At 42.0% G+C, this 24,102-nt stretch overlaps 2 protein-coding genes across 3 annotated transcripts in view; both read right to left on the reverse strand.

The window, feature by feature from the left end:
* The window catches only part of LOC130127288 (vesicle-fusing ATPase-like), a 43,673-nt gene extending 38,033 nt beyond the window's left edge, over positions 1–5,640 (reverse strand). Inside the window, exon 1 of the mRNA XM_056296880.1 lies at positions 5,545–5,640. Within this exon, the coding sequence (XP_056152855.1) occupies positions 5,545–5,556 (12 nt within the window). The 5' untranslated portion in view covers positions 5,557–5,640. The remainder of the gene's footprint in view (positions 1–5,544) is intronic.
* Positions 5,641–10,800: 5,160 nt separating this feature from the next.
* On the reverse strand, positions 10,801–22,720 carry psmd11b (proteasome 26S subunit, non-ATPase 11b). 2 transcript variants are annotated; one of them, XM_056296857.1, is made up of 13 exons: positions 22,630–22,720; positions 21,584–21,685; positions 21,118–21,314; positions 19,512–19,569; positions 18,688–18,882; positions 17,095–17,239; positions 16,374–16,434; positions 16,082–16,144; positions 15,809–15,934; positions 14,449–14,484; positions 14,285–14,336; positions 14,027–14,172; positions 10,801–13,271 (listed from the first exon to the last, which is right to left on the reverse strand). In XM_056296857.1, exons 1-12 carry the CDS (start codon positions 22,718–22,720, stop codon positions 14,030–14,032), a joined length of 1,269 nt encoding a protein of 422 aa, XP_056152832.1. In that variant the 3' UTR covers positions 10,801–13,271; positions 14,027–14,029. The 2 variants fall into 2 exon arrangements, with proteins under 2 accessions (XP_056152832.1, XP_056152833.1); XM_056296858.1 differs by lacking the exon at positions 10,801–13,271 and adding an exon at positions 13,278–13,637.
* Positions 22,721–24,102: the final 1,382 nt, after the last annotated feature.

The following is a 24,102-nucleotide window of genomic DNA, read 5'->3' on the forward strand; positions in this document are numbered from 1 at the left end:
CTCAACTTAGGGACATCTCCCATATTGTTTTTTACATTCCTGCTGCTATGCATATCTTTTTAAAAATTTCTTCGAAGGGTGTTGGTGACCGTCAGTACAACCGCATCATAAGCCAAAGTAGACGAGGTCTTCAGACAAGTTGTGATAGCTAAAGTCGAGCTGCTACCTTCGAGGGCCTGAAGAATTCTTGCAAAATAAGCTTCTGTACAAGTGCTCACATTGGATTTTCCACAGGTTAGCAATCACTCTCTAAAATAGGATTTCTCAGATTTTTTAAGCAATATATAGCAATATACAGCAATATATCAAATCTTCTCCCAGAAACCCACTGATATCTTTTCTCTTTTTATTGTTGATGATTACATTTAGGCGGCACGGTGGCACAGTGGTTAGCGCGGTCACCTCACAGAAAGAAGGTCCTGGGTTCGAGCCCCAGGATAGTCCAACCTTGGGGGTCGTCCCGGGTAGTCCTCTGTGTGGAGTTTGCATGTTCTCCCCGTGTCTGCGTCAGTTTCCTCCAGGTGCTCCAGTTTCCTCCCACAGTCCAAAGACATGTAGGTCAGGTGAATTGGTCGTACTAAATTGCCCCTAGGTATGAATGTGTGTGTGTGTGTGTGTGTGTGTGTGTGTGTGTGTGTGTGTGTGTGTGTGTGTGTGTGTGTGTGTGTGTGTGTGTGCGTGCGTGCGTGCGTGTGTGTGTGTGTGTGTGTGCGTGCGTGTGCATGTGCGTGTGTTGGCCCTGTATGATGGCCTGGCAGCCTGTCCAGGGCGTCTCCCTGCCTTCCGCCCAAAAACTGCATCCCCGCGACACTGAGAGCAGGATAAGCAGTACGGATAATGGATGGATGGATGATTACATTTACAATTGTATGACTGCCAAAACTGTGCATGACAATATCACTTTGCGAGTGAACCCTGCAGTTAGAATAGTTAAAGATGAAGTTGGGCATCCGGGCAGCGTAGTGGTCTATTCCGTTGCCTACAAACAGGGGGATCACCGGTTCGAATCCCTGTGTTACCTCTGGCTGGGTCAGGACTCCCTACAGAAACAATTGGCCATGTCTGAGGGTGGGAAGCCCGAAGTGGGTATGTGTCCTGGTCGCTGCACTAGCGCCTCCTGTGATCGGTCGGGGCACCTGTTCAGGGGGGAGGGGGAAGTGGGGGGAATAGCATGATCCTCCCACGCGCGCTATGTCCCCCTGCCGAAACTCCTCACTGTCAGGTGAAAAGAAGCGGCTGGCGACTCCACATGTATTGGAAGAGACATGTGGTAGTCTGCAGCCCTCCCCGGATCGGCAGAGGGGGTGGAGCAGCGACCAGGACGGCTAGGAAGAGTGGGGTAATTGACCAAGTACAAGTCGGGAGAAAAAAAAAAGGGGGGGGTCCAGAAATCAAAAATAAATAAAGATGCATTCTCAAAATGGGATTATTTCTAGTGAACTTAAATTAGCCTCATTTATGTCATGACACCTTCACATTCCCCTTGAACATCTACGATCTCACAGGCAGACTTAATTCCTGTACTCTGAGTGCTCTTAGTAAGACGGCATACACACACTTACACACAAACACACACACAGATACGCATAATTAAACCAGTATTGCAGAGCTGTGACTCTGCAAAAGATTGTGACCCCCCCCCCTTAAAGTGGAGCAGCATGGACTGTTGGGAAATGGTGGTAATTTAGTCGTTTATGTGCTGTAGACATTGGACTTATTGAATTCCTACAGCTTATTTTCTCCCCCTGTTAGCCTTACTGATTTGTGAGAACATTTCTTAATTGTTTGAGCCCAGTGCTGCCTCAGAAAGGATAGTCGATAAGGCTTTACGAGCTCCCTGCATTGCACCCTCATTCATATTTGGAGGAAAGTCTTTATGCTCAACTGCCTTTGCTCCCAATTCAATTGCAACTTTCCCGTCTCACTTAAAAAAGAGGCCCTTGAGGTTTGATCCTGCTGTACAGTCAAAAGGTGAAAACTGACTGAATTAAAAAAAAAAAAATACAAACGCAAAACATCAGACTACAAAGTATAAGGACAAATCATCACACTGATCTTCAGCAGATCACTGGAGCTGTGTGAAGTCCCTTCCTGCCCCGAAAACTGCACTATCATCCCGGTCCCCAAGAAACCCTGTCTCTCAGGATTAAATGTCTACAGGCCCGTCACCCTGATGTTTGTGGTCATGAAGTCCGTTACGAGACTGGTGTTGGCCCACGTGAAGGATATCACAGGCCCCCTGCTCGACCCACTGCAGTTTGCCTACTGGGTAAACAGCTCCATGGATGATGCAGTCAACATGGGACTTCACTACATCTTGTAACACCTCAACTCCCCAGGAACTTACACAAGGTTCCTGTTTGTGGACTTCAGCTCAGCGTTCAACACCATTGTCCCAGACATCCTCCACTCCAAACTCACCTGGCTCACTGTACCAGCCCTCACCTGACAGTGGATTTAAAACTTCCTGACCGACAGGAGGCAGCAGGCGAGGCTGGGGAAAATCACGTCCAGCACCTGGTGCCCCCAAGGGATGTGTACTCTCCCCTCTACTCTTGTCCCTCTACACAAATGACTGCACCACAGGAGATGCGTTTGTTAAAACTCCTGGACTTTGCAGACGACATAATCATCGGCTTCATCCGGGACAGTGATGAGTCTGCATACAGACAGGAGGTTGAAGAGCTGGCCCTTTGATGCAGGCATAACAACCTGGAGCTGAACACACTCAAAACTTCAGAGATGACAGTAAACTTCATGAGGAGCCCCCCAACACTGCCCCCCCCCACCATACTCAACAGCACTGTCTGCTGTAAAAAAAACCTTCAGCTTTCTGGGATGCACAATCTCCCAGGACCTAAAGTGGGCATCCAACACAGACACAATCATCAAAAAGGCCCAGCAAAGGATGTACTTTCTGCACCAGCTCAGGAAGTTCAACCTGCCTAAGGAGCTGCTGATTCAGTTCTACTCTGTAATAATCCAGTCTGGCCTCTGCACATCCATCACCGTCTGGTCTGGCTCAGCCACCAAACAGGACAGGAATGAACTACAACGAACAGTCAGGACTGCAGAGAAAATCATTGGTGCCAACCTGCCCTCCATTCAGGATTTATACATCTTCAGTCAGGAAATGGGCAAGCAACATCACTGCAGATCCATCACACCCTGGTCACAACCTGTTCCAACCCCCCCCCCCCTCTGGTAGGTGCTACAAAGCACTGTATGCCAAATAACCAGAGAAAAGAACAGTTTCTTTCCACAGGCCGTCATTCTGATGAACACTTAAAACAGCCATATATCCATCCATTATCCAAACCGCTTATCCTGCTCTCAGGGTCGCAGGGATGCTGGAGCCTATCCCAGCAGTCACTGGGCGGCAGGCGGGGAGACAACTCCATACAGTGTCATACAGTCATACAGTGTCAGAAAAAAATCACTGTGCAATATACCTGTAACACTGAACATCTACATATAATATATATATATATATATATATATATATATATATATATATATATATATATATGTACTGTAATTTAAACAGCTTTAACTTATCATCATCAAAAATAAATCTAAGCAAGCTGTATATACTGTATATTGTATACACGCATATTCTGTCATTCCCACCTACCTCATGCATATAAATGAACCCGTTAACATATTTATATCAGCATTTTTGCACTCTGCACCATTGCACTATTGTCTTCCTATTACAACATCACTGGTATTGTTCTTTTCTTTTTTATAATATACTTTTTATATATCTCTATATCTGTACATAGTAGTTAAAAGTTTATGTTTACCTTGTTGCCTTTGATTTAGCTGTATGTCTATTCTGTGTAAGTATATGGAGAGCAATGGAGGAACCAGAGTCAAATTCCTTGTATGCAGGCTAAATAACATCTTATATAAATCAATATGGTTAGCCATCCATAAAAGCCTATACAGAGCAAGCGTGACTACCTCCCATTCATCCTCTTTGTATTGATCACAAGACCAGTATGAAGTAGAGTACCATGATATGAAGGTTGGGATCAAGGTAACATAGATTCATATGGGTGAAAGCTCCTTTATCACAATAACTTTCCAGTATTGATATGCTTTAAAAACTGAAGAAATTCAATAACAGTAATTAGAGGTTTCGTCAATTATTATAAGCCGAGGCCTTGGCCTCAATATCAACATTCATGCCAGCTAGCATCCCAAAGATAACATCGCCACAATGTCCTCTAAAACCACGCCATCCTAAACCAGAGCTAACAGCAGGTCTGTCACTACTAATAACAAGTCAGATATGTTGAAGCCCATTTGAATCCTGTGAAAACCTGATTAGTTAGCATTATGAGAAAGGCCCAAGCTAATTAATCCTTTCTAAGAAAAAAAGGCCTCAGTAACCTATACTTCATCTGTTCTCATTCTAATAACCTAATTAGACCACAGGAAATCAAGCCCTAGTTGGCTTATAGTCTCAAAACATGAAAGCCCAGCCCATTTTCAAGGACTAAATACTTGCAGCATCTCAGCTAACCTAAGAATCCCCAATGCCACAATAATTTCCACCTGTGTCTTTCAAACTAGCTTTCAGTCAGACCTCTGGTCTGGTATGGTTAGATCTCCAGCTGAGATAGTGTTTAAAGATGATGGAGCTGAGCAATGCTACTTGCAGAAAAGTGGGGGTTGGCATCTTTGAGGATATATGAACAAAAATTCAATTCAGGTTGTGGAACTCCTTGCATTCTGTTCCAACATAATCGACCCAAATGTATATAGCTTCACCGAGCCTTTTTTTTTTTTTTGTTGCAAAGTCTTTAGGTCACTTAAAGACGTCATGGTTTTGACAAGGCCATGACAATTGTACGATAGACTCCATGCCTAGTCCAGCCTAATCTAGTCTAGTCTAAATATGCTGAATCTCGCAGTAAAGATCTACTACTACCCCTAACAGAAGCACCCGAAATTAGTAGTAGTCACAGTAAAGAACATGATAGTCATTCCTGTATTTATGGACAGCTGCAGTGAGGCGGTGAGAGAAAATATCACACACACACACACACACTCACACACACAAACACACACACACACACAGTTTGCATTGTAATGGTCATTAGTGGCACTGGCCACTACAGCTAGGTTCAAAAGACGCAAGAATAAATGGTGCATTCAAATTCTGTCGAGTTTGTCTGTCAAACCTGTCCGTTTAGAATCAGGATCATTAAACGATACGTTTGCTTTATTCAAGGTTTATTGTCACTTATTCAGGGACAGTTTTATTACTTGTTACCAACATCTTGTACAAAAAGGTGAATGACAAAATTGCGTAAAACACAACACAACAGCAGTCATAAGATACTCCATTTCTCTTCCGGGGTTTCTGACTGTTTTGAATGACGTCTCATTCTGCCACACAGGCGAGTGCGGCGCTGGCTGGCGCTGTGTAACTAAAAGCCTCCAGTCCTTTAATTAAACCAAAACGCTTCACGTTCACTGTCGCGGGTATGTAAGTTGCGTTAGAAGAATGATATTTGCATAAGATACACTCACCCGGCCAGCCATGCTTTTTGTGATGATCCCCGGTAGATATTCAAGCGCTATTCGGCGTTGTCGCTGAAGGTACAACAAGCAGACTCAAACTCTACCAGAACGTCCTCGGAGGCGGGACATCGGTCGATGACGACATCGCGCAAATGACGCATGGGGTAACGGACCGGTTCTTCACAGATTGTCGTCATTTCCGTAACGTTTAACGTCAAATTCAGTTATCTTCTTTATTTATTTATTTGTATTATTATTTCTCCCTACGATTACATCTACTCACACATTTTCGAAGATAGACACATCATTGCGATTTTCACATGGTTTTCACATGCAGTGGAGCAGATAAACTCGAAGCTGGAAGGTATTGTGCGTTTTATGAGCCGGGGAACCAGACGAATCTGCGAGCTCGTGCTTTTGCTCTGGCATATTAAACTAGGTGGCGTTAATACTAATTAGCATTTGCGAATTCGTCTGGTTCTCTGTCTAGACTAAAGCATGGAACTTTCCCCAGTGTTTCTATAAACCGTGACGTTTATTTTCAGACGTGGAGACATTTCAGATTTTACCTCTGGGACAAGGTAGAGGGTGAACAAATGTCAAGCTGTGAAATTTCAAAATTTCTCACTTTTTCACAGGCATAAAGGCGGTATGCATCATTATGTTTTGTTTTTTTGTTGCTGTTATTGTACATATTGCACAGCACTACAGTAAACTCTTAATAAAGTAAAACATAAACAAATGGGTTTACCCCCCCCCCACACACACACACACACACACACGCACACAAACCAAAAAGTGGACTTCACACAAGGTAGATTTGACATGTTAAATTTGACTGAGCAACGTTGTTGCCATGTTGGCATCTCAATCCACTCTACAATGACATCCTTTCAGTATGGTTATGTATATCCTTTCAAGCCTAGCAGTCTCCTGATAATGAGCAAAGGGCAGTGTACTTGAGGGCAGCCTTTTTGCACTTGCAGTGCATAGTACACCCATTCTTGCAGCCACAATGGATAAGTTCATGGATAAGTTCTCCCAGAAGCCTCACAGAAGCTTCTGGAATGCTTGTCCACAGTGACTGCCATCCTGTTGTTTCCTTCGCCCAGCCCCAATCAGAAGGGCTTGGCAGCTCAGGGTCAGGTATTTAAGCTTTGCTCCATACATTGCCCTGATAGGTGGCTCACTTAATGTGTTGCTCTAGCGCAGCCTTCATGATGGGATGTTCTCCAGAGCTCGGTATTTCTGAGTAAAGAACTGTTTTCTAGCTTCATTCACCTCCATGGTGTCGCTCGTTCTATCACACATCACCGCCAAAGCACTACAACAGTGACTTGGACAGCTCACTCACACCACCTTGCATCTGCATGAGTTCATTGAAGGCCTCAGTCGTTTCAGGGAAAGTCTTCCAAGTCGCCCATGTAGTTTTATTTCCTCTCTGTCACATCCCGTAAGTGCATGGAACAATTGGAGAGTGGCACAAGTACTTGGATCCAGCTTGTTGGCCACTTCATGAACCCAGATGTATCTGAAGCTGGTGCCTGCACCAAGAGCAATCCACATTTCCTCCAGCTCGATCACCCTAAACATGGCCATGGCCAGGACAACAATGTCAGTGTCTACAGTACGAATAGTCCCCTTCATGCAAACCTTCTGAACAGCATCTGACGCATGCAGGAGCAAGCATGTGTCTGCTTCCTCATGAAAACATGGAGTGAACTTCGTCAAGTCAGACTGGGCAGGAGAAGCTGTCTCTAATTGGTTATCACAGTTTTAAAGTTGTGGCCTGATACATTTAATGGGCCTTAAGTCGTCAATGAAAATTGTATTGAAACCAATTTTGTAAATATTCCTCATACAGCCACAATGCACAAGTGTGTCACATTTGACACAATTTTACAAACGGGGCACAACAGTAACAATATAACTTGATATTTCGACATTTCTGTCATAAGATGAACAGCTCCATGAGCATGTGCACGACATATTGAAGCATAGCACCAATAGTCTCGTGGCCTTTATAAAACACCACCACGCATTCAATATTCAATTACCATTGATTTTGGGTGGTATCTTCAGACCTGAATCACCAACACTTCTTGCTGAGACTCTTTCAGAGGCTGGGCAGGAGAGGAGCAGCAGCTGCAGCAACAGCAATCACATGCATTTTCTTCAGGAAATGCAAATATTTTATTTACACTCAAAAATAATAGTACACATGGCCATTGTAACTCTAGTTAATGGTCACACCCATATTTGCATATGAAACTGATTGTTGGTTTCAGTTGTTATGCCACTGTATCGTTTATAAGGGTGGGATACCTGCAGTCAGTTGAGACTGAAGAGGTCACTTAGATGAGTGATAAAACGGTTCTCTCAATAAACGTTGTACCCAGATGAACTGATTCAACTTTCTGTGGCTCAAAAATAAAGTCATTAATAAATGGATGCTCACACACACACACACGCACACACGCACACACACACACACACAGACACCTAGACATTTATACAGTGCATCCGGAAAGTATTCACACCCCTTCACTTTCCCCACATTTTGTTATGTTACAGCCTTATTCCAAAATGGATTAAATTCCTTTTTGTTTCTCATCAATCTACACACAATACTCCATAATGACAAAGTGAAAAAGGTTTTGTAGAAATTTTTGAAAATTTATTAAAAATAAAAAACTGAAATATTTCATGTACATAAGTATTCACACCCTTTGCTATGACACTCAAAATTGAGCTCAAGTTCACCCTGTTTCCACTGATCAACCTTGAGATGTTCCTACATCTTGATTGGAGTCGACCCGTAGTAAATTCAATTGATTGGACATGATTTGGAAAGGCACACACCTGTCTGTATAAGGTCCCACTGTTGACAGTGCATGTCAGAGCAGAAACCAAGCCATGAAGTCAAAGGAATTGTCTGTAGACCTCTGAGACAGGATTGTATCGAGGCACAGATCTGGGGAAGGGTACAAAAACATTTCTACAGCTTTGAATGTCCCGAAGAGCACAGTGGTCTCCATCATTCGTAAATGGAAGAAGTTTGGATCCACCAGGACTCTTCCTAGAGCTGGCCGCCCAGCCAAACTGAGCAATCGGGGGAGAAGGGCCTTGGTCAGGGAGGTGACCAAGAACCCGATGGTCACTTTGACAGAGCTCCAGCGTTCCTCTGTGGAGATGGGAGAACCTTCCAGAAGGACAACCATCTCTGCAGCACTCCACCAATCAGGCCTTTATGGTAGAGTGGCCAGACGGAAGCCTCTGCTCAGTAAAAGGCACATGACAGCCCGCTTGGAGTTTGCCAGAAAGCACTTAAAGGACTCTCAGACCATGAGAAACAAGATTCTCTGGTCTGATGAAACCAAGATTGAACTCTTTGGCCTGAATACCAAACGTCACGTCTGGAGGAAACCAGGCACCTCTCATCACCTCGCTAATACCATCCCTACAGTGAAGCATGGTGGTGGCAGCATCATGCTGTGGGGATGTTTTTCAGCGGCAGGAACTGGGAGACTAGTCAGGATCGAGGGAAAGATGAATGGTGCAATGTACAGAGAGATCATTGATGAAAACCTGCTCCGGAGCGCTCAGGACCTCAGACTGGGGCGAATGTTTACCTTTCAACACGACAACGACCCTAAGCACACAGCCAAGACAACGAAGGATTGGCTTCGGGACAAGTCTGTGAATGTCCTTGAGTGGCCCAACCAGAGCCCAGACTTGAACCCCATTGAACATCTCTGGAAAGACCTGAAAATAGCTGTGCAGCGACGCTCCCCATCTAACCTTACAGAGCTCAAGAGGATCTGCAGAGAAGAATGGGAGAAATACCCCAAATATAGGTGTGCCAAGCTTGTAGCTTCATACCCAAGAAGACTTGAGGCTGTAATCGCTGCCAAGGCTGCCTCAACCAAGTACTTAGTAAAGGTTGTGAATACTTATGTACATGCAATATTTGAGTTTTTTATTTTCAATAAATTTGCAAAAATTTCTACAAAACCTTTTTCGCTTTGTCATTATGGGGTATTGTGTGTAGATTGATGAGAAAAAAAGGAATTTAATCCATTTTGGAATAAGGCTGTAACATAACAAAATGTAGGGAAAGTGAAGGGGTGTGAATACTTTCCGGATGCACTGTACATACGTGCATATACACTGATCAGCCAAAACATTAAAACCAGTGACAGGTAAGTGAATAACAATGATTACCTTGTTAAAATGGCACCTGTCAAGGTGTCAAGGGGTGGGATATATTAGGCAGCAAGTGGACAGTCAGTTCTTGAAGTTGATGTGTTGGAAGTAGTAAAAAGGATCTGAGTGACTTGGACAAGAGCCAAATTGTGATAGCCATACATCTGGCTCAGAGCATCTCCAAAATGGCAGATCTTGTGGGGTGTTCCCAGTATGCAGTGGTCAGTACTTACCAAAAGTGGTCCAAGGAAGGACAACTGGTGAACTGGCGACAGGGTCATGAGCACCCAAGGCTCATTGATGCTCTTGGGGAGCAAAGGCTAGGCTGTCTGGTCCAATCCCACAGAAGAGCTACTGTATCTCAAATTGCTGAAAAAGTTAATGCTGGCTATGAAAGACAGGTGTCTGAACACACAGTGCATCACAGCTTGCTGTGTATGGGGCTGTGTAGCAGCAGGCTGGTCAGAGTGCCCATGATGACCCGTCCACCGCTGAAAGTACCTATAATAGGCAGATGAGCATCAGCACTGGACCGTGGAGCAGTGGAAGGTGGCCTGGTCTGATCAATCACGTTTTGTTTTACATCATGTGTTCGTCCAGGCGTGTCTGCGTCATTTACCTGGGGAAAAGATGGCACCAGGATGCATTATGGAAAGAAGGCAAGCCGGCAGAGGCAGTGTAATGCTCTGAGCAATGTTCTGCTGAGAAACCCTGGGTCCTGACATTCATGTGGACGTTACCTTGACACGTACCGCCTACCTGAACAATGTCGCAGACCAGGTACACCCCTTCATGGCAACAGTATTCACTGATGGCAGTGGCCTCAGGTGGTTTTAACGTTTTGGCTGATCGGTGTATATCCCGTAACATGCCTCTTATTCTCCTCAGATATCTATTGCCGATTCTGTGGTAAATCTAGTGCCAAATTACGGTTCCAAACTTTATTATACTGCACAATTGACAGAAACTTTAAATATTTTTATAGAAATTATTGCATTAAGAGAAAAACCAAAATTGTACTTTTTCTAAAGATCATCTAAAGAGCAAGACACATTTGGAAAAAAAAGATTTTATTTTAACTCATCTGAACATCAGATAGCTTTGATCGGTAATTGTTGATCAGTAAGAACCGCTTGTACAATTGATACTGATGTGAATAGAAATCCAAACCAAGCAACCATACTTTATTTTTGGACTGGAAATCAAAATGAAGCAGTGAATAGATGACAAGCTATATTACAAATTTATAGACATGAATAGTAATAAAACATGAAATTAGAACAAGAGTGACAAAGGAATCAGTCTTTGTTTTGGATGACATGGGACACTGTAAAAAGAAGCTGTACTTTTGTCAACACGTGCACCAAAGAGGGCATCCCAAAAGAAAAAAAAATCAAAAGAATATCCTCTTGACGGAAATTTGAGGCTTTCAATTACAGCGTGGGGGACTTTACATTTCCCAAAACTTCCTCCTCTAAAATAGCATGACAGCTCTGAACACCTCCCATTTGAGAAATTAAAGTGTACTAATGACTGTGCTTCTTGTCGACATGGCTTTGAGGGAGAAAAAAAAATTCCACAAGTTATGGCACTTGTTAGAGCACTCTGATATCAGCAGATAAACATGAGCGAACCTGCACAGTGAAGCTATCGTCTGAAATAAGAAATGGAAAACCAGTCTCGGTCATCTGGAAGCGCACAGGAAGCAATGCCTTGCATGAGCATTGGATTACAACAGACGCTGCAGATGCTCTCATTACCGATACCCCGTCTTGATAATTGTGGTCTGAAATCATACAGTAAAATCCACACCCCCTTCCCAAATCTGACAATGATGGATCAGGTTAACACCGTGTAATATCATAATAATAAAGGCTGGTCTCGAGTCTCCAGCCTGTTCTTCCTAACATTGTTCACGGTTCGAATGAAAACGAATGCAAAAACTACGACAAAACCAAGGAGCCGCCTTGGTGGCTCAAACAATTAACATGTATCATGAAGTCTCAAGCATCACCACAACATCCTGGGACTGAATGAAGTTCAGGACCTGTGTTGCACGTCACTCCCTCCCACCACGCTCACATCTTTCACTGTCCTAACTAACCACAAGACTATGAAAAAAAATCAAATAAAGTCCAAAGCTGTCATTGAACTGTGATTTAATGCCCTTCGAGCAGGTTTTTTTTTCCTTTTTCTTTTTACATTGTCACCACTTTGCCTACAGGAGATAAAACTTCAATCAAATTCCCCATCTCAAACAGTGTTAATGTCTTTCTGTGGTTTGATTTCAGCAGTTACTCTTTCCTCTGGCCTACACATCTTCCCTTTATTTTTTTCCCCCATAAAAACTATAGGCACAATTATCCTCCAAATCATACAAATGCCTGTATATATTCTTTTAAGTTGGCAAACCCCTCAAGCAAACACCAATCAAACAGAAGACAACCAAAGAGTAACCAGGTCAGATCACATCAATTCAGTGATTTTTTTTTGTATTTTTTTTTTGCAAGAGGCAGACAAAATCCATAAAATACAAAATATTTATTTTGAAAATGACTTTATAAATGAAAACAAAACTCAAAACCATACAAATTGTTTGGTTACTAGCACACCACAGTAGTGCTAGAAACTAACCATGAAGAATTGCTCACTTGGGGGATAAGACATAGATGCTCAGAGGCAATGAATACAACTCCACATCTGTACCCCTAAATTATATTGCACCCAAACAGAGGCAAAAAGGGCAAAAAAAAAAAAAGGGGGGCACGAGCGGTATGAATCAGTATCCTATTTGCTCTATGTACTTAGGTGAGTAGATGGGCCAAAAGAGGTCGAAATAACTTTTATTCACAGACAAAAACGCAAATCAGAAAAGTGAATTTGATGACTATCTGAAATACAATGGGGATAGACTGTTGGCAATGATATGGTGAGCACAGATGCAAGAGCTAGAGGGAGCTCTTTGACCAAGATTCAATTGCCAGAGTACCCCCCCCCCCCCAGGAGTATCCTAACCTTCTAAACTGAACAATGCGCTTCTGAAAGATATGAACCAGGAATAAAAAAGAAAAAAGAAAAAAAAAGAAAAGATAAAGCCTTGTCCCTGCCATGTAGAGATAGCAGCAGGGTCTGAGGCTCCAGAGGTCGATGTTGCAGGGGAGTCATCTGAAGGCTTTTAAAGCCTGACATTTATTTCTATAGGAGATATAAACATATATGTATTCTTTTACTTGTTAATCTTTAATTGTGGTTGTACAATATTCCCTGATAGCCTGCTCTGGCCGCTGAGTGTTATACAGAATCCTGAATGGATATCAAAAATGAAAGAGGGGGGGGGGGGGAAAGAAGACAAGAGAAGTGATGAAATTGTCCATTGAGCGAGAGGGGGACTTTCATGGGGGAACTGGTTATCCTGTTTGTTGCAGTTTGTGGGACTTTTGTTGCTCTCCCTTGTCCCCTTCTTAAAATATTACACACGCTGGTCACTCACAGACACTTCCTCAACTGCACAACTGTGGTCACCATTTGTTCTGAGGATAGAAGAAAATGTTTTGAGTGTAAGAGGGAACTGGGTAGCTGGCACACTTTTTGGGTAAAAAGGGTCTTGGTATTCGTGTTACAAGAGGTCACCAATGCACTCGAAAGGTAATTACTTTCACTGACTTTACTGAAAGCAATGCAGCAAAAATGTACCAGGCTTTCAAATACATCACACATTAAGAGATAATGGAGGTGGGGGAGTGGGAGGGGTTTTATGCTGCATTCCATTCAGCTGAGGAGGTCAGTACTGTGGATATCCTACTGTAATAGGAATAATTAAAAGGAGTGGCCCCTTGAAGTCAAAATTCACACTTGGGTAAGATTTTGGACCCTGGCTTTTCCTAGATAAAGTTGACCTGTGACACAGAACAGAAAGACAAAAACTGTTAACAGCTTATTTTTATTATAAACTTTAACTTCATAACACAACAAAGTTCTAGGTTTTGCATTGCTTGATCTTGCATTTATTGGATCATCTGTGTGGTAATTGGTTAATAAATTTTGAACAACTTATTTGGCTTAGTAGTTCTGTATGCCTGACACTTTGTTAAATATTCTTAAATTGCTAATTTTAGCACTAGACGTGCCAGAAAAGCATTTTTTTCTTGCAAGTACTGATGGGCCTGTGTGGTTTCTCCAAGCTGCTGTACTAAAATGATTTTAACCTGTAGGTCAAAACTTCAAAGCATGGAATCCAGTCTTCACCAAGCTGAATGGAATGCAGCAGTAGCATTTGCATTCTTACCTCCTATGTTAGCTTCTTGGCTTTGTTGTAGAGCGAATCCACAACTTTGCTCATATTCTGAATCGTCTCCAGGGCTGCTTCGTAAGTCTTGTCCACTGGGGGCTCCTCAAATATGATCAAGACACCTTCACCTTGGTCCAAGATTCCTACAGAGGCGTTATCAAAATTTACAGTGCATCCATGACATGTACTTTCCTGACAGACAAACATTTCATTAGTGTGCTGAAAATCTGGTCAGCAGCAGACAGTTTCACTTACCATGAAACTTTTTATCCAGGATCATCTGTGACAATTTCCTCTCAACATCCCCCTAAAAAATATGGACAGTGAATGAGTAATAAAACTATTGATGGCACCAGAATAATGTTGAACCCAAGACTCACTATATAACACTTTTGGGGACGAACAGAGGCATTACATACCTTTGACAGCTTAATGAGACCTGATATATGCTCTATCTGTGAAACAGGAGAAAATATATTTCAAATGCAATGTATACTTTTTTGATGTCTCCATGTGAATGTTTATGATTATAGCTATCATTGACACAAGATAATTATTTTCAATTTCACAAGATAGGCCTATTAAAACACATCCCTCTATAATAATAATAATAATCATTACATTTATATAGCGCTTTTCAGGACACCCAAACCGCTTCACATTGAAGGGGGTAACTCACTTCAACCACCACCAATGTGTCGCACCCATCTGGGTGATGCATGGCAGCCATTTTGCACCAGAACTCTCACCACACATCAGTTTGAGGTGGAGAGGGAGGAATCTTTCAGCTAGTTATGTGGCGGGGATGATTAGGTGGCCAGACAGAGACCGCCAGGTTGGGAATTTTGCCAGGACACCGGGGAACCCCCCACTCTTTGTGATCATGCCATGGGATCTTTAATGACCACAGTGAGTCGGGACCTGTTTAACGTCTCATCCGAAGGACAGCATCTTCTACAGCACAGTGTCCCCGTCACTGCACTGGAGCATTGGGATTTTGATATATTTATTGTTTTTATTAGGACCAGAGGGAAGACTGCCCCCTACTGGCCCACCAACACCACTTCTGGCAGCAACTCAAGTTTTCCCAGGAGGTCTCCCATACAAGTACTAGCCAAATCCATACCTGCTTAGCTTCCATCATTTGGCAGAGCCAGGGTACATGTTGGTATGGCTACCAAACACTAAAAACACTTATTTCAACTTATTGCTTGCACTGTCACACCCCTGGAACAGGTTAGGGGTCAGATGACTTGCTAAAGAAAACCAAAGCCTGGCAGCCTGTCCAGGGTGTCTCCCCACCTGCTGCCTAATGACTACTGGGATAAGCTCCAGCATCCCTGTGACCCTGAGAGCAGGATAAGTGGTTTGGACAATGGATGGATGGATGGATGTTTGGAGACAATTATTCACTAGGTCACAGTTGGTAATCATCCTCCTCCTGGTGCCAGGAAGTTCATGGCATTTATCAGCCTCTCAACTGCAACCACTTCTGCCTTTACCCACACATGTTCAAGTTCCAATGACTGAGACATCAGTCAGCTGCTTTGTTTTTCATTGCATTTTAGCATCTTGGTCAATTTTGTTTCACAGTAAGACAATGGATCCAGTTTTGAGCCAAGACAGAAAAATATATAAAGCCAAAAAAAATGTAGAAATCTGCAAGGCGTAAAACATGCATAACACATATGACCTAGCAATAAGATTATCATTCCTGATTTATTGAATTATCTTACAGCTGTAAGAAGATTTTGTGAAGTGATATGTCCAGGTCCTCACCTGTACTCTGGAGAAGGGTTCAATAACTCTGATGAGGTTCTGTTCCAACAAGTTGTCATACAGCTTGGCCAGATGAGTGCTGATGATGGGGTCATCCCTCAACTCTGCTCTGTAATCTGTGAGGGCCTGGAAGATGCAAAACTTGCTATTATGAAAAACTTGAATGCTTTCACAGAGACAATTTGTGAGACCCTGAAGACACATGTGGACTCAGCCATCTCAGCATGGGATGCCATTAGCAAGAGATTGGATCTGACTGAAAGGATTTCTTACCTTTTCAAAGTCTGCTAAAGATCTGTTCTTGCTAGCTTGAGCAACACATTTCAATGCATCTGTCTAGAGAGAGAAAGACAAAGTAGAATGTAAGCTTCTCTATTCAGAAAAGTAGCATTGATTATAATTCTTTTTTCTGTCTTGAGCTAAGAAAGGCTACTTACAATTACAATTTCTAAATAGCATGGTGTTTTTTTTTTTTTTTTTTTGCTATAAGGCTGCTTTAGAGCTCTTATACTCAAATTTGCCCCAAAGTATCCAAGTTTTACACGTAGTGATAACAGATTCTTACCTGTCGGCCAGCATACCGCAGGGCCAGTTTCCCACTGATCAGAGCCTGCACCTCCTCTGGACTGAGAAAAAAAAGGGATAAACCAATTTAAAGAAAGAAAAAAAAACCCTCAACCAAAAGACTCCAGTATTCAAATGAAAAGGCCACGACAGATACAAAGGCAACATTCTGACATCGTGGATGGTAAACACGGTCTGTTGCATGAACAGGCAGGGACTGGTCCTATAAAAATCAAAGCAGATTAATGCGGAAAAGTGCAGCAAACTTCACATTCTTACATCCATCCACTATCTGAACCGCTTATCCTGTTCTCAGGGTCGCGGCGATGCTGGAGCCTATCCCAGCAGTCATTGGGCAGCAGGCAGAGAGACACCCTGGACAGGCCGCCAGGCCATCACACAGGGCCCACACACACACACCCACACAAACACACACACCCATAGTCACACCTAAGGGCGATTTAGTATAATTAAAACAAAAAAATAACTATATAAATAAAATCAAAAATGTTTTAAAAATTGTGAGGCAAAATTAATAAGTGCTGCTTTGTCAGCAATGCTTTAAAGAGGCCATTTTTTTCAGACCTGAATTGATTTGAGAACTTTTGGGATACCATGAGAAACTGCTTTATCCTGCCTGGTGTAGCAGGTGGTGGATGGGGTGGAGATGTATTTCACATAATAACTGGATACAGGTCAGCCTTATTGAATTCTTAGCTTACGAGTTGAGCACAATCTTGCAGAGCAGCATGTATTTGAGTGCCGTGATGGCTCTTGGGCTGTCAATGGAGTCATAACCCTCGAAGGCCTCAAAGAAGTAGGAGTAGGCCGTCTTCCAGTCCTTCTCCTCTGCTGCATGGATGATCCCTGCAACAGTAGAGAAAGCCAAGTCACCACTCACATACAGAGACTACATTCAACTGTCTCCAGTTAAGTTTGAATATTACAAAATAAAGAGAAAACAGCAACCAAAAAAAAAAATCACTAAGACTGAACAACAGACAACAAAAGTGTAACTTTTTGAAAAGTCAAAAACAAACACTGGACATGTTTGCCATAGATGGAGATGTAGGAAAAGGGGCAAATGACATTTTGGCCATTGACAGTTATTACATAATGTGATCCAAGTCTCTAATCATAGCACTACAGCAATATGTTCTGTCAAACATGGGTGGGTGGGTGAATGGTCATGCTGGCATTGTAGACAATAAAGACTTCTTGATGAAAATGTTGCATATTGACGAAATGGAGAAAAAAACATTCAAAAATCAATATCTTTTTTTTAATTTAAATTAACTCTTCTACTCTGGTGTCCTGAATAAACATTATCATTACGCATCATAGCACAGGTTTGCCTCCTTCAGCTTGGTAAACACATACTGGCTTGCCTTGTGAGATGGCTACTAATGAAAAAAAGAGCTGACATGCCGAGTAAGGGAAATGAGTCACACTTAGTTCAAACTGTATCGCATATATTTGTATTGGGCTAATGACTGCCACACAATCACAATTCAGTTGTAAAAAAAACACACCCGCTTGCTATGAATTAACAAATTATGCAATTAAGGGACACCGACTAAATTTTCAGCTTGTTACTAATCTATTTTAAACAAAGCTGAAAATTTAGTCGGTGTCCCTTAAACAAACATCAGGAGAAAATGGTGAGTTGGAAATCTAAATCACATCTTAATGACAAGTTTACTTTATGGCATTGGTTACCAACCATTACCATTTACCACAACTTGTGTAACAAGTTTGTGGGTCAGGGGGCAGTTACTACATGGTGGCAAGAAGGCCTGTTTATAGTGTTCTAACAGTTTGGTCTTGAGTTAATAAAAACCTACTTGACATTTGTGTTCAGCTATTTAATTTAGCTACTTTATTTGTATTATTTTTCTGTACTGTTTTCAATCAAGCTGATTTGTAAACTGGCCTGCAGGGTATTTATTTTCAAATGAATATTGCTTTTAACCTCATTAGAGTCGGATAATGGTTTGATTTGAAACATGTTCATGCTGTAAAATTGACCTGGGTCAAATATAGGATTGAAAATACTTTTTAGTGTTGGGTTTATTTCAGTTTCAATACCAGATGGATGAAGCAAGTCATGTAGGATGGTAAAATCAGCGCAAAAAAAGACAACCACAGCAAAGTATGTGAAGGTTAATCGGTGTAGTTTTCCATGTTTGATAATTTACCAAACATTATCTGAAGTCGTCCCATCCAACTGAAACTACATATAAGCTTAAATAATCACTAAGAATCAATTGCATGTACCACTTGAGCATGGTATGCTGCGGAAGAAGAGGTCTAACCTGACTGCATGTCCAGTGCCGCCTGGAGCTTTGGGGGACAGTAAATGGCATTAGCTGTTGTCCTGGCTGAGGTGAGGGCAGCACGGGCCTTGGGCAGGTTACTGAGGGCGTGGTATGTCTTACTCTCCAGCAGTTGAACCTCCACAAGCAGGGCTTTGTCATCCATCTTCTTTAGCTCCTGGAGCAACTGAGAGCCTAAAGAAAGGGGGAGGAGAAGAAAGGAGTGTGTGAAAGGGAGAGACACTGTATTTCTTGCAAATTAGCTTTTGTGATTACTTGATAACACTTTTGTAATGGTTTAGTAAACAGCCAGGAGATAAATGCACAGTATGAAATAAACATATACCGTTTTCTCTTTTTGTTCTATAGGAGCGAGCTCCAAGTCAAACTATATTGCAACATACATTTGCTTAACATTGTCTTTCTGATTATCAAATAAATATAACATTTTTGAACTGGAGTCCATGTTAAATTGAGCATGTTGAAAACTCACTAAGCAGTACTGTCAACCTTTAAAATTGATTTGTAATGGTTGCATATACAGGTGGATAATAATTGCAGGAAATCTGAATTATTTAGGAAAGTTAACTTTTAATTAAATGATGTTTCTTCATATTCTAAAAGGTATGTGCAATTTCAATCATTAAAATTAAATTAAATAATGGAATTTGCAATGGAGTTTACCTCCCGAGCTATGAGAAAAAGAACACCTGAGTTCAACTTGCCCAGTCCTTGTAAAGACTTTGCAGAAGTAAGACAGATGCCCCCCAGCTCAAAAGAGAAAGAAAATCCTGTTTGTCCATGAAACCAGAGCTGTCACTCACCAAGTGCCAAGGCCTCCTGGTATCTTTTGGTGTCAAAATATAGAGAGATCAGTCGAGCCTACAGGAAAGAGAAGACATTGTATTTTAGTTTTCTGCTACACTGGGGGCACTTCCCCAGATAGGCACTCAATCAATGTGGTTAGATTTGCCATGTGAGATTATACCCAAACACAAAGAAAAATGAATGAATTGCTTTATCAATCCAAAATTAGTCTACTTGGTCAAATATCCCTTTATCGATCTTATGACCAAACCTTTTCCAACAAATTATTAAACTTTGGATGTTGTCCAGTAACTCATACTAGGCCTTCTTGTGTGATCTTGGGACAGTGTGTGTGTGTGTGTGTGTGTGTGTGTGTGTGTGTGTGTGTGAGACAAAAATAAGCAGGCTAAAATTAGGGATGTCTTTAAAATTAAATGGTTTACAAAAGTGTTCTTTGGACAAAAAAATACAAAAATAATAATAATCAGGTGAGAGCCACTGTAATCTACTAAAAAATGAAAAAGCAAATTTGCTTTATTGGGCTAACAAGCTCAAGTTTTTGCACTGTGACTAAACTTGTGCAAAAGAATCACATACAAGACTAGTTCATGTGAAAGTAATCAGACGCTGTCCTTATGCATTAGGTTTCTTAATATCAAATAACAATCACCCTGTTTTATTTTAACAAACTTTTTTATTTTCAATTTCATGTCTGATCATGATTACATTATTTTTTGAACACAGTCAAACTTTAAAGTAAGCATATCATGACTTTTCCACCCATGAACACATCATTAGATAGACCCTCTCCTTACAAGTTATTTAACATTTTAGCGAAACAAATTCCATGTCAATGACTGTGCCATGCCATTTATCAAAGTGTAAGACAAATATTTATCACAATCTGCTACAGATATTTTCTTGGCTTAGGATGTGAGCAATCAGGAATGTTAGTATTTGGTTGATTATTCTTATCCTGCCTGTGTACAGCACAATTTTGAGATTTCATGACATTTCCAGGTTTTCTAAGACAAAAAAAAAAAACACCTATATATTGGCTGTCACTACAGAGTAACAACAACTTTCTTATATAGCTCCAGAATTGTATTGTTTGCTTCCTTACCTTGACTGTATTTGGAGAAATTTGATCCAAGGCTTTGCCCCCTTTAAACCCACAAGCATCACTACCACATCTCTTCATTCACCACTGTGTTCCAATGCTCCCTTTCTAATGGGATGCATCTGGAGGAGGTTTGCCTCCCAGCCTTGGCCCATTCAAGACATGCTACACAATTCTACTGCCTCCTCATTCTTTTCTATACAAACTTCATGTGTTTACCTATAGTTGAAGCACTCTTTCTGACCCTTACTGACAATGAGAAATAGTGTTAGAACTCGTGGCAAAGTGTTATTAATTAAAAATTGAATATGTGAAAATGGCATTGCCCCTTCGAATTTTGTAACAGCTGATAAAGATTAGCTATTCATTCATACATCAACAAAAACTCTCAAGTGCTCAATACTTTCTATCAGTAGCTTTTACCAAGACTAGTGCTAAACTTAAATGGTTGCACAAATATCCTCTTCCTCGGCTAAGAATTTGTTTTGTCTTTGAAACTTTACCTCAAGAGCCTGTCGCAGGAACGTCCTCTTCTCAGCTTTGGCCCACTCAATGCATTCAAGACACAGCTCTACCTCTTGCCCTGTTGCTGCCTCCATGTCAAGAAAGAGGTCCAGCAGAGAACGGACAAGCCGGGCTGCCTTGGCCTTGCTGATGGATATCAGGAACGGCCTCACAAATTTTAGCAGTCCTCCTAACTCTAGAGAACCCAAACACAGTACCATATATGAATCATTCAGTTACACCACCATGCAACTAAGTAATAACAGTGAGAGCTTACAATCACACGAATTTAAAGCCTAAAAGGAAATACTGACAAGAGCGAAAAATCGAGCAACTGTGACAAGTGATTGTACTCATATACACCATAATAAATGTACTACCATATGAGGGATTAAATGAATAAAAAAACAGCTCAAAACCACTCATTTATATAAGAAAGCGTCGAGAAGAAATGAAGATGTTTACCTGCAGCCTGCCCCGTCTTGGCCAGGAGTGTCCCCAGCTCCAGGATGCTCTGTTCTTTAACTCTGACAGCCTCCTCATCGTTTTCTTGAACATCTCTCCTCACTATTGGAACAAGGCAACAAGTTAACAACAGCTTTTATGTTGAAGAAACGTTTTTCCAATTATGAGTTGGAGGAATATTTTTCAATTCCAGACTGGTTCTTGGCCACTAAATGCTACAGAACCCCTGTGTTAAGATTATACCTGCCATCGAGTTCACAGTAGCCTACAATCACAACAAGCGTCAATGAATCTGATCTACATCTACAAACATTACTTCAGAAAATCACTACAACTCGATAGCCATGTGTAGCGTGTCAAAATATTAACAACTGCCAGGGCAGCAAATAGTGGAGCAGGCAAGCTCATCGGCTAGCGGGCTAGTGTGACAAGGCAATTTAAGCATAGCGACACCAATAAGGCATGCTAGCTTCCTGCCTACAGCAGTTTGTGTTAGTGTGTTCAGCTGGCCTTTCATCATGCAACATTCCTCAGCCAGTGCCTACCTGTCTTTATCTCAAATTAGCTAGCAACCACAAGCTACTTGATATTTCACTTGGCTAAGGAGCAGCTAATGTAACATGGATGGGTCAGATACTTTAGACAACAAGCTAAAGTCGCTGGCTTCAATAAACACCGTGCACTGTCTTAACGAGGTACAACTAACTAGTTAACTACTGTTCACGCCAAAGCCATCCAAGTTACATGACATAACTAGCCTGATGAAAACAGCACGTTGCCGAGAACTGTCGCATCGCAAATTAGCGTGCGAATCACGGCAAGGCCTGGTGTTAGCCACTTTGCTAACACCAGCTAACGTTAGCTCACTGCTATCTAGCGTAACCGCTGTCCCACCATTCAAGAGTGAGTCAGCACGGCGCACGGACCGGCTCAAGTCAATGAACGGCGTTAGCTAGCAGGCTAGCTGACCTTACAACAGCGGACAAATAACAAAAACGTAGTGATCAGAAAAGCTCCGCTCGTCTGTAATCACATTCAACACGTACCTATTGAATGCAGGATATCAATGGAAGCGTTGCGATCCGTGCTAATGAGAGACTGAGCCCTCTGAAATTCAACCACCGCCGCAGCCGCCATCTTCCTTATTCAAATACTACTTGTAGTATGACAATTACGTTTACGTTACGTATGACGGCAGAATTTACGTTACGCAGCGCTACATTGTAACACCCGCATACATGTCGGGGTTTAAAGAGATGTGGGAATTTGAATAAAAACATTTGCTTTACAACGAACATTAGGCTCATAATCTTATTTGGGTCCCCCCCCCCCAGTTTCTCATACAGTAAGAGAACCTATTCTATGTCTGCTTCTTATAATGATGCTCTCTGATTATTTATCCGTCATCGTGGTCGCTATTTGTGAGGGAATAAAGGAGATTACCGATTTCTTACACACAAAAGTCCTATAATGCAGCAGCCTATTGAAAATATATGGACAAAATGGGCCCGTCCGCTGTTGATTTTGAAATCACCCTTAAATTCAGGTAGGCTGGTGACACCAAGATACACTGATTTATTTGATATTAGGATACATTAAACTTTTAGTCATAAAAGTCATTTTTGGAAAATATGCCTTTGGAAAAAAAAAAGATACCGCGGGATCTACTGGCAGACCTGGTGGGAAATATCATGCCATCGTTTTCTATAGTCGAAATCCAAATTTGACGCAAACGGGGAAAAAAATAGGCCAACCTTGACTACCGTCATTGTTATCAATAAACGGATAAGCAGAGTTCACTGGGTTCAGTCTGTTTGCTTGAACGTTTTCTTTTTTTTTCTTTTTTGTGATGGGTGGAGTTGTAAAAAAAACAGCACCACGGACAGAGCACAGAGCGGCGCCCAACCACTGCCTTTGCGCCATGCAGCCATGCTCCCCGCTCCACCGTCACCAACAGACAGCATCCGCATCCCGTGGCAAGGACCAGCAGCACATCTTCATCTCAGCATCCATTCCACAGTTGCCTCCCATCGCCGGTGCATCACAAGACCAGGCGCGCTGATGCATTTGCATAAGTAAACGCATTTTTATTCCTCCGGCTGGATTGTTCTATTTTTTTTTTTAATTCGCATTTTCTCGAGATGGTTTATATTTTGCCTCGTCTTGCGTGCTATAAGGGAAAATAAGGGTACTACCCAAGACGTAAGAGCATCACTGCAGTGCATTTTCTCACTGCGCGGATGATACACATCCGGTAAGTGTCAGCAACCTATTTATTTCCTTGCAGATTCAAAGGGAAATAGCATCCTAGCGAGGTTTCATTTTATTTATGAACGCAGAGCTGTGCGGGGTTGTCCATTTGAGAGACGTTCGGGCTAAATGGAAAACAATGACGACATGCTTTCGGGTAGCCTTGTTTTAATATTACAGCGCTGTGCATCGTGACTTTGGAGAAAGGAATTTAAAAAAAGACCCGTTACAGAAATCCGCCACGAGGCCACCGCCTTACTGCAAGCATC

The sequence above is a fragment of the Lampris incognitus genome, chromosome 17 (genome assembly GCF_029633865.1).
Source record: "Lampris incognitus isolate fLamInc1 chromosome 17, fLamInc1.hap2, whole genome shotgun sequence".
Taxonomy (NCBI): Eukaryota; Metazoa; Chordata; class Actinopteri; order Lampriformes; family Lampridae; genus Lampris; species Lampris incognitus.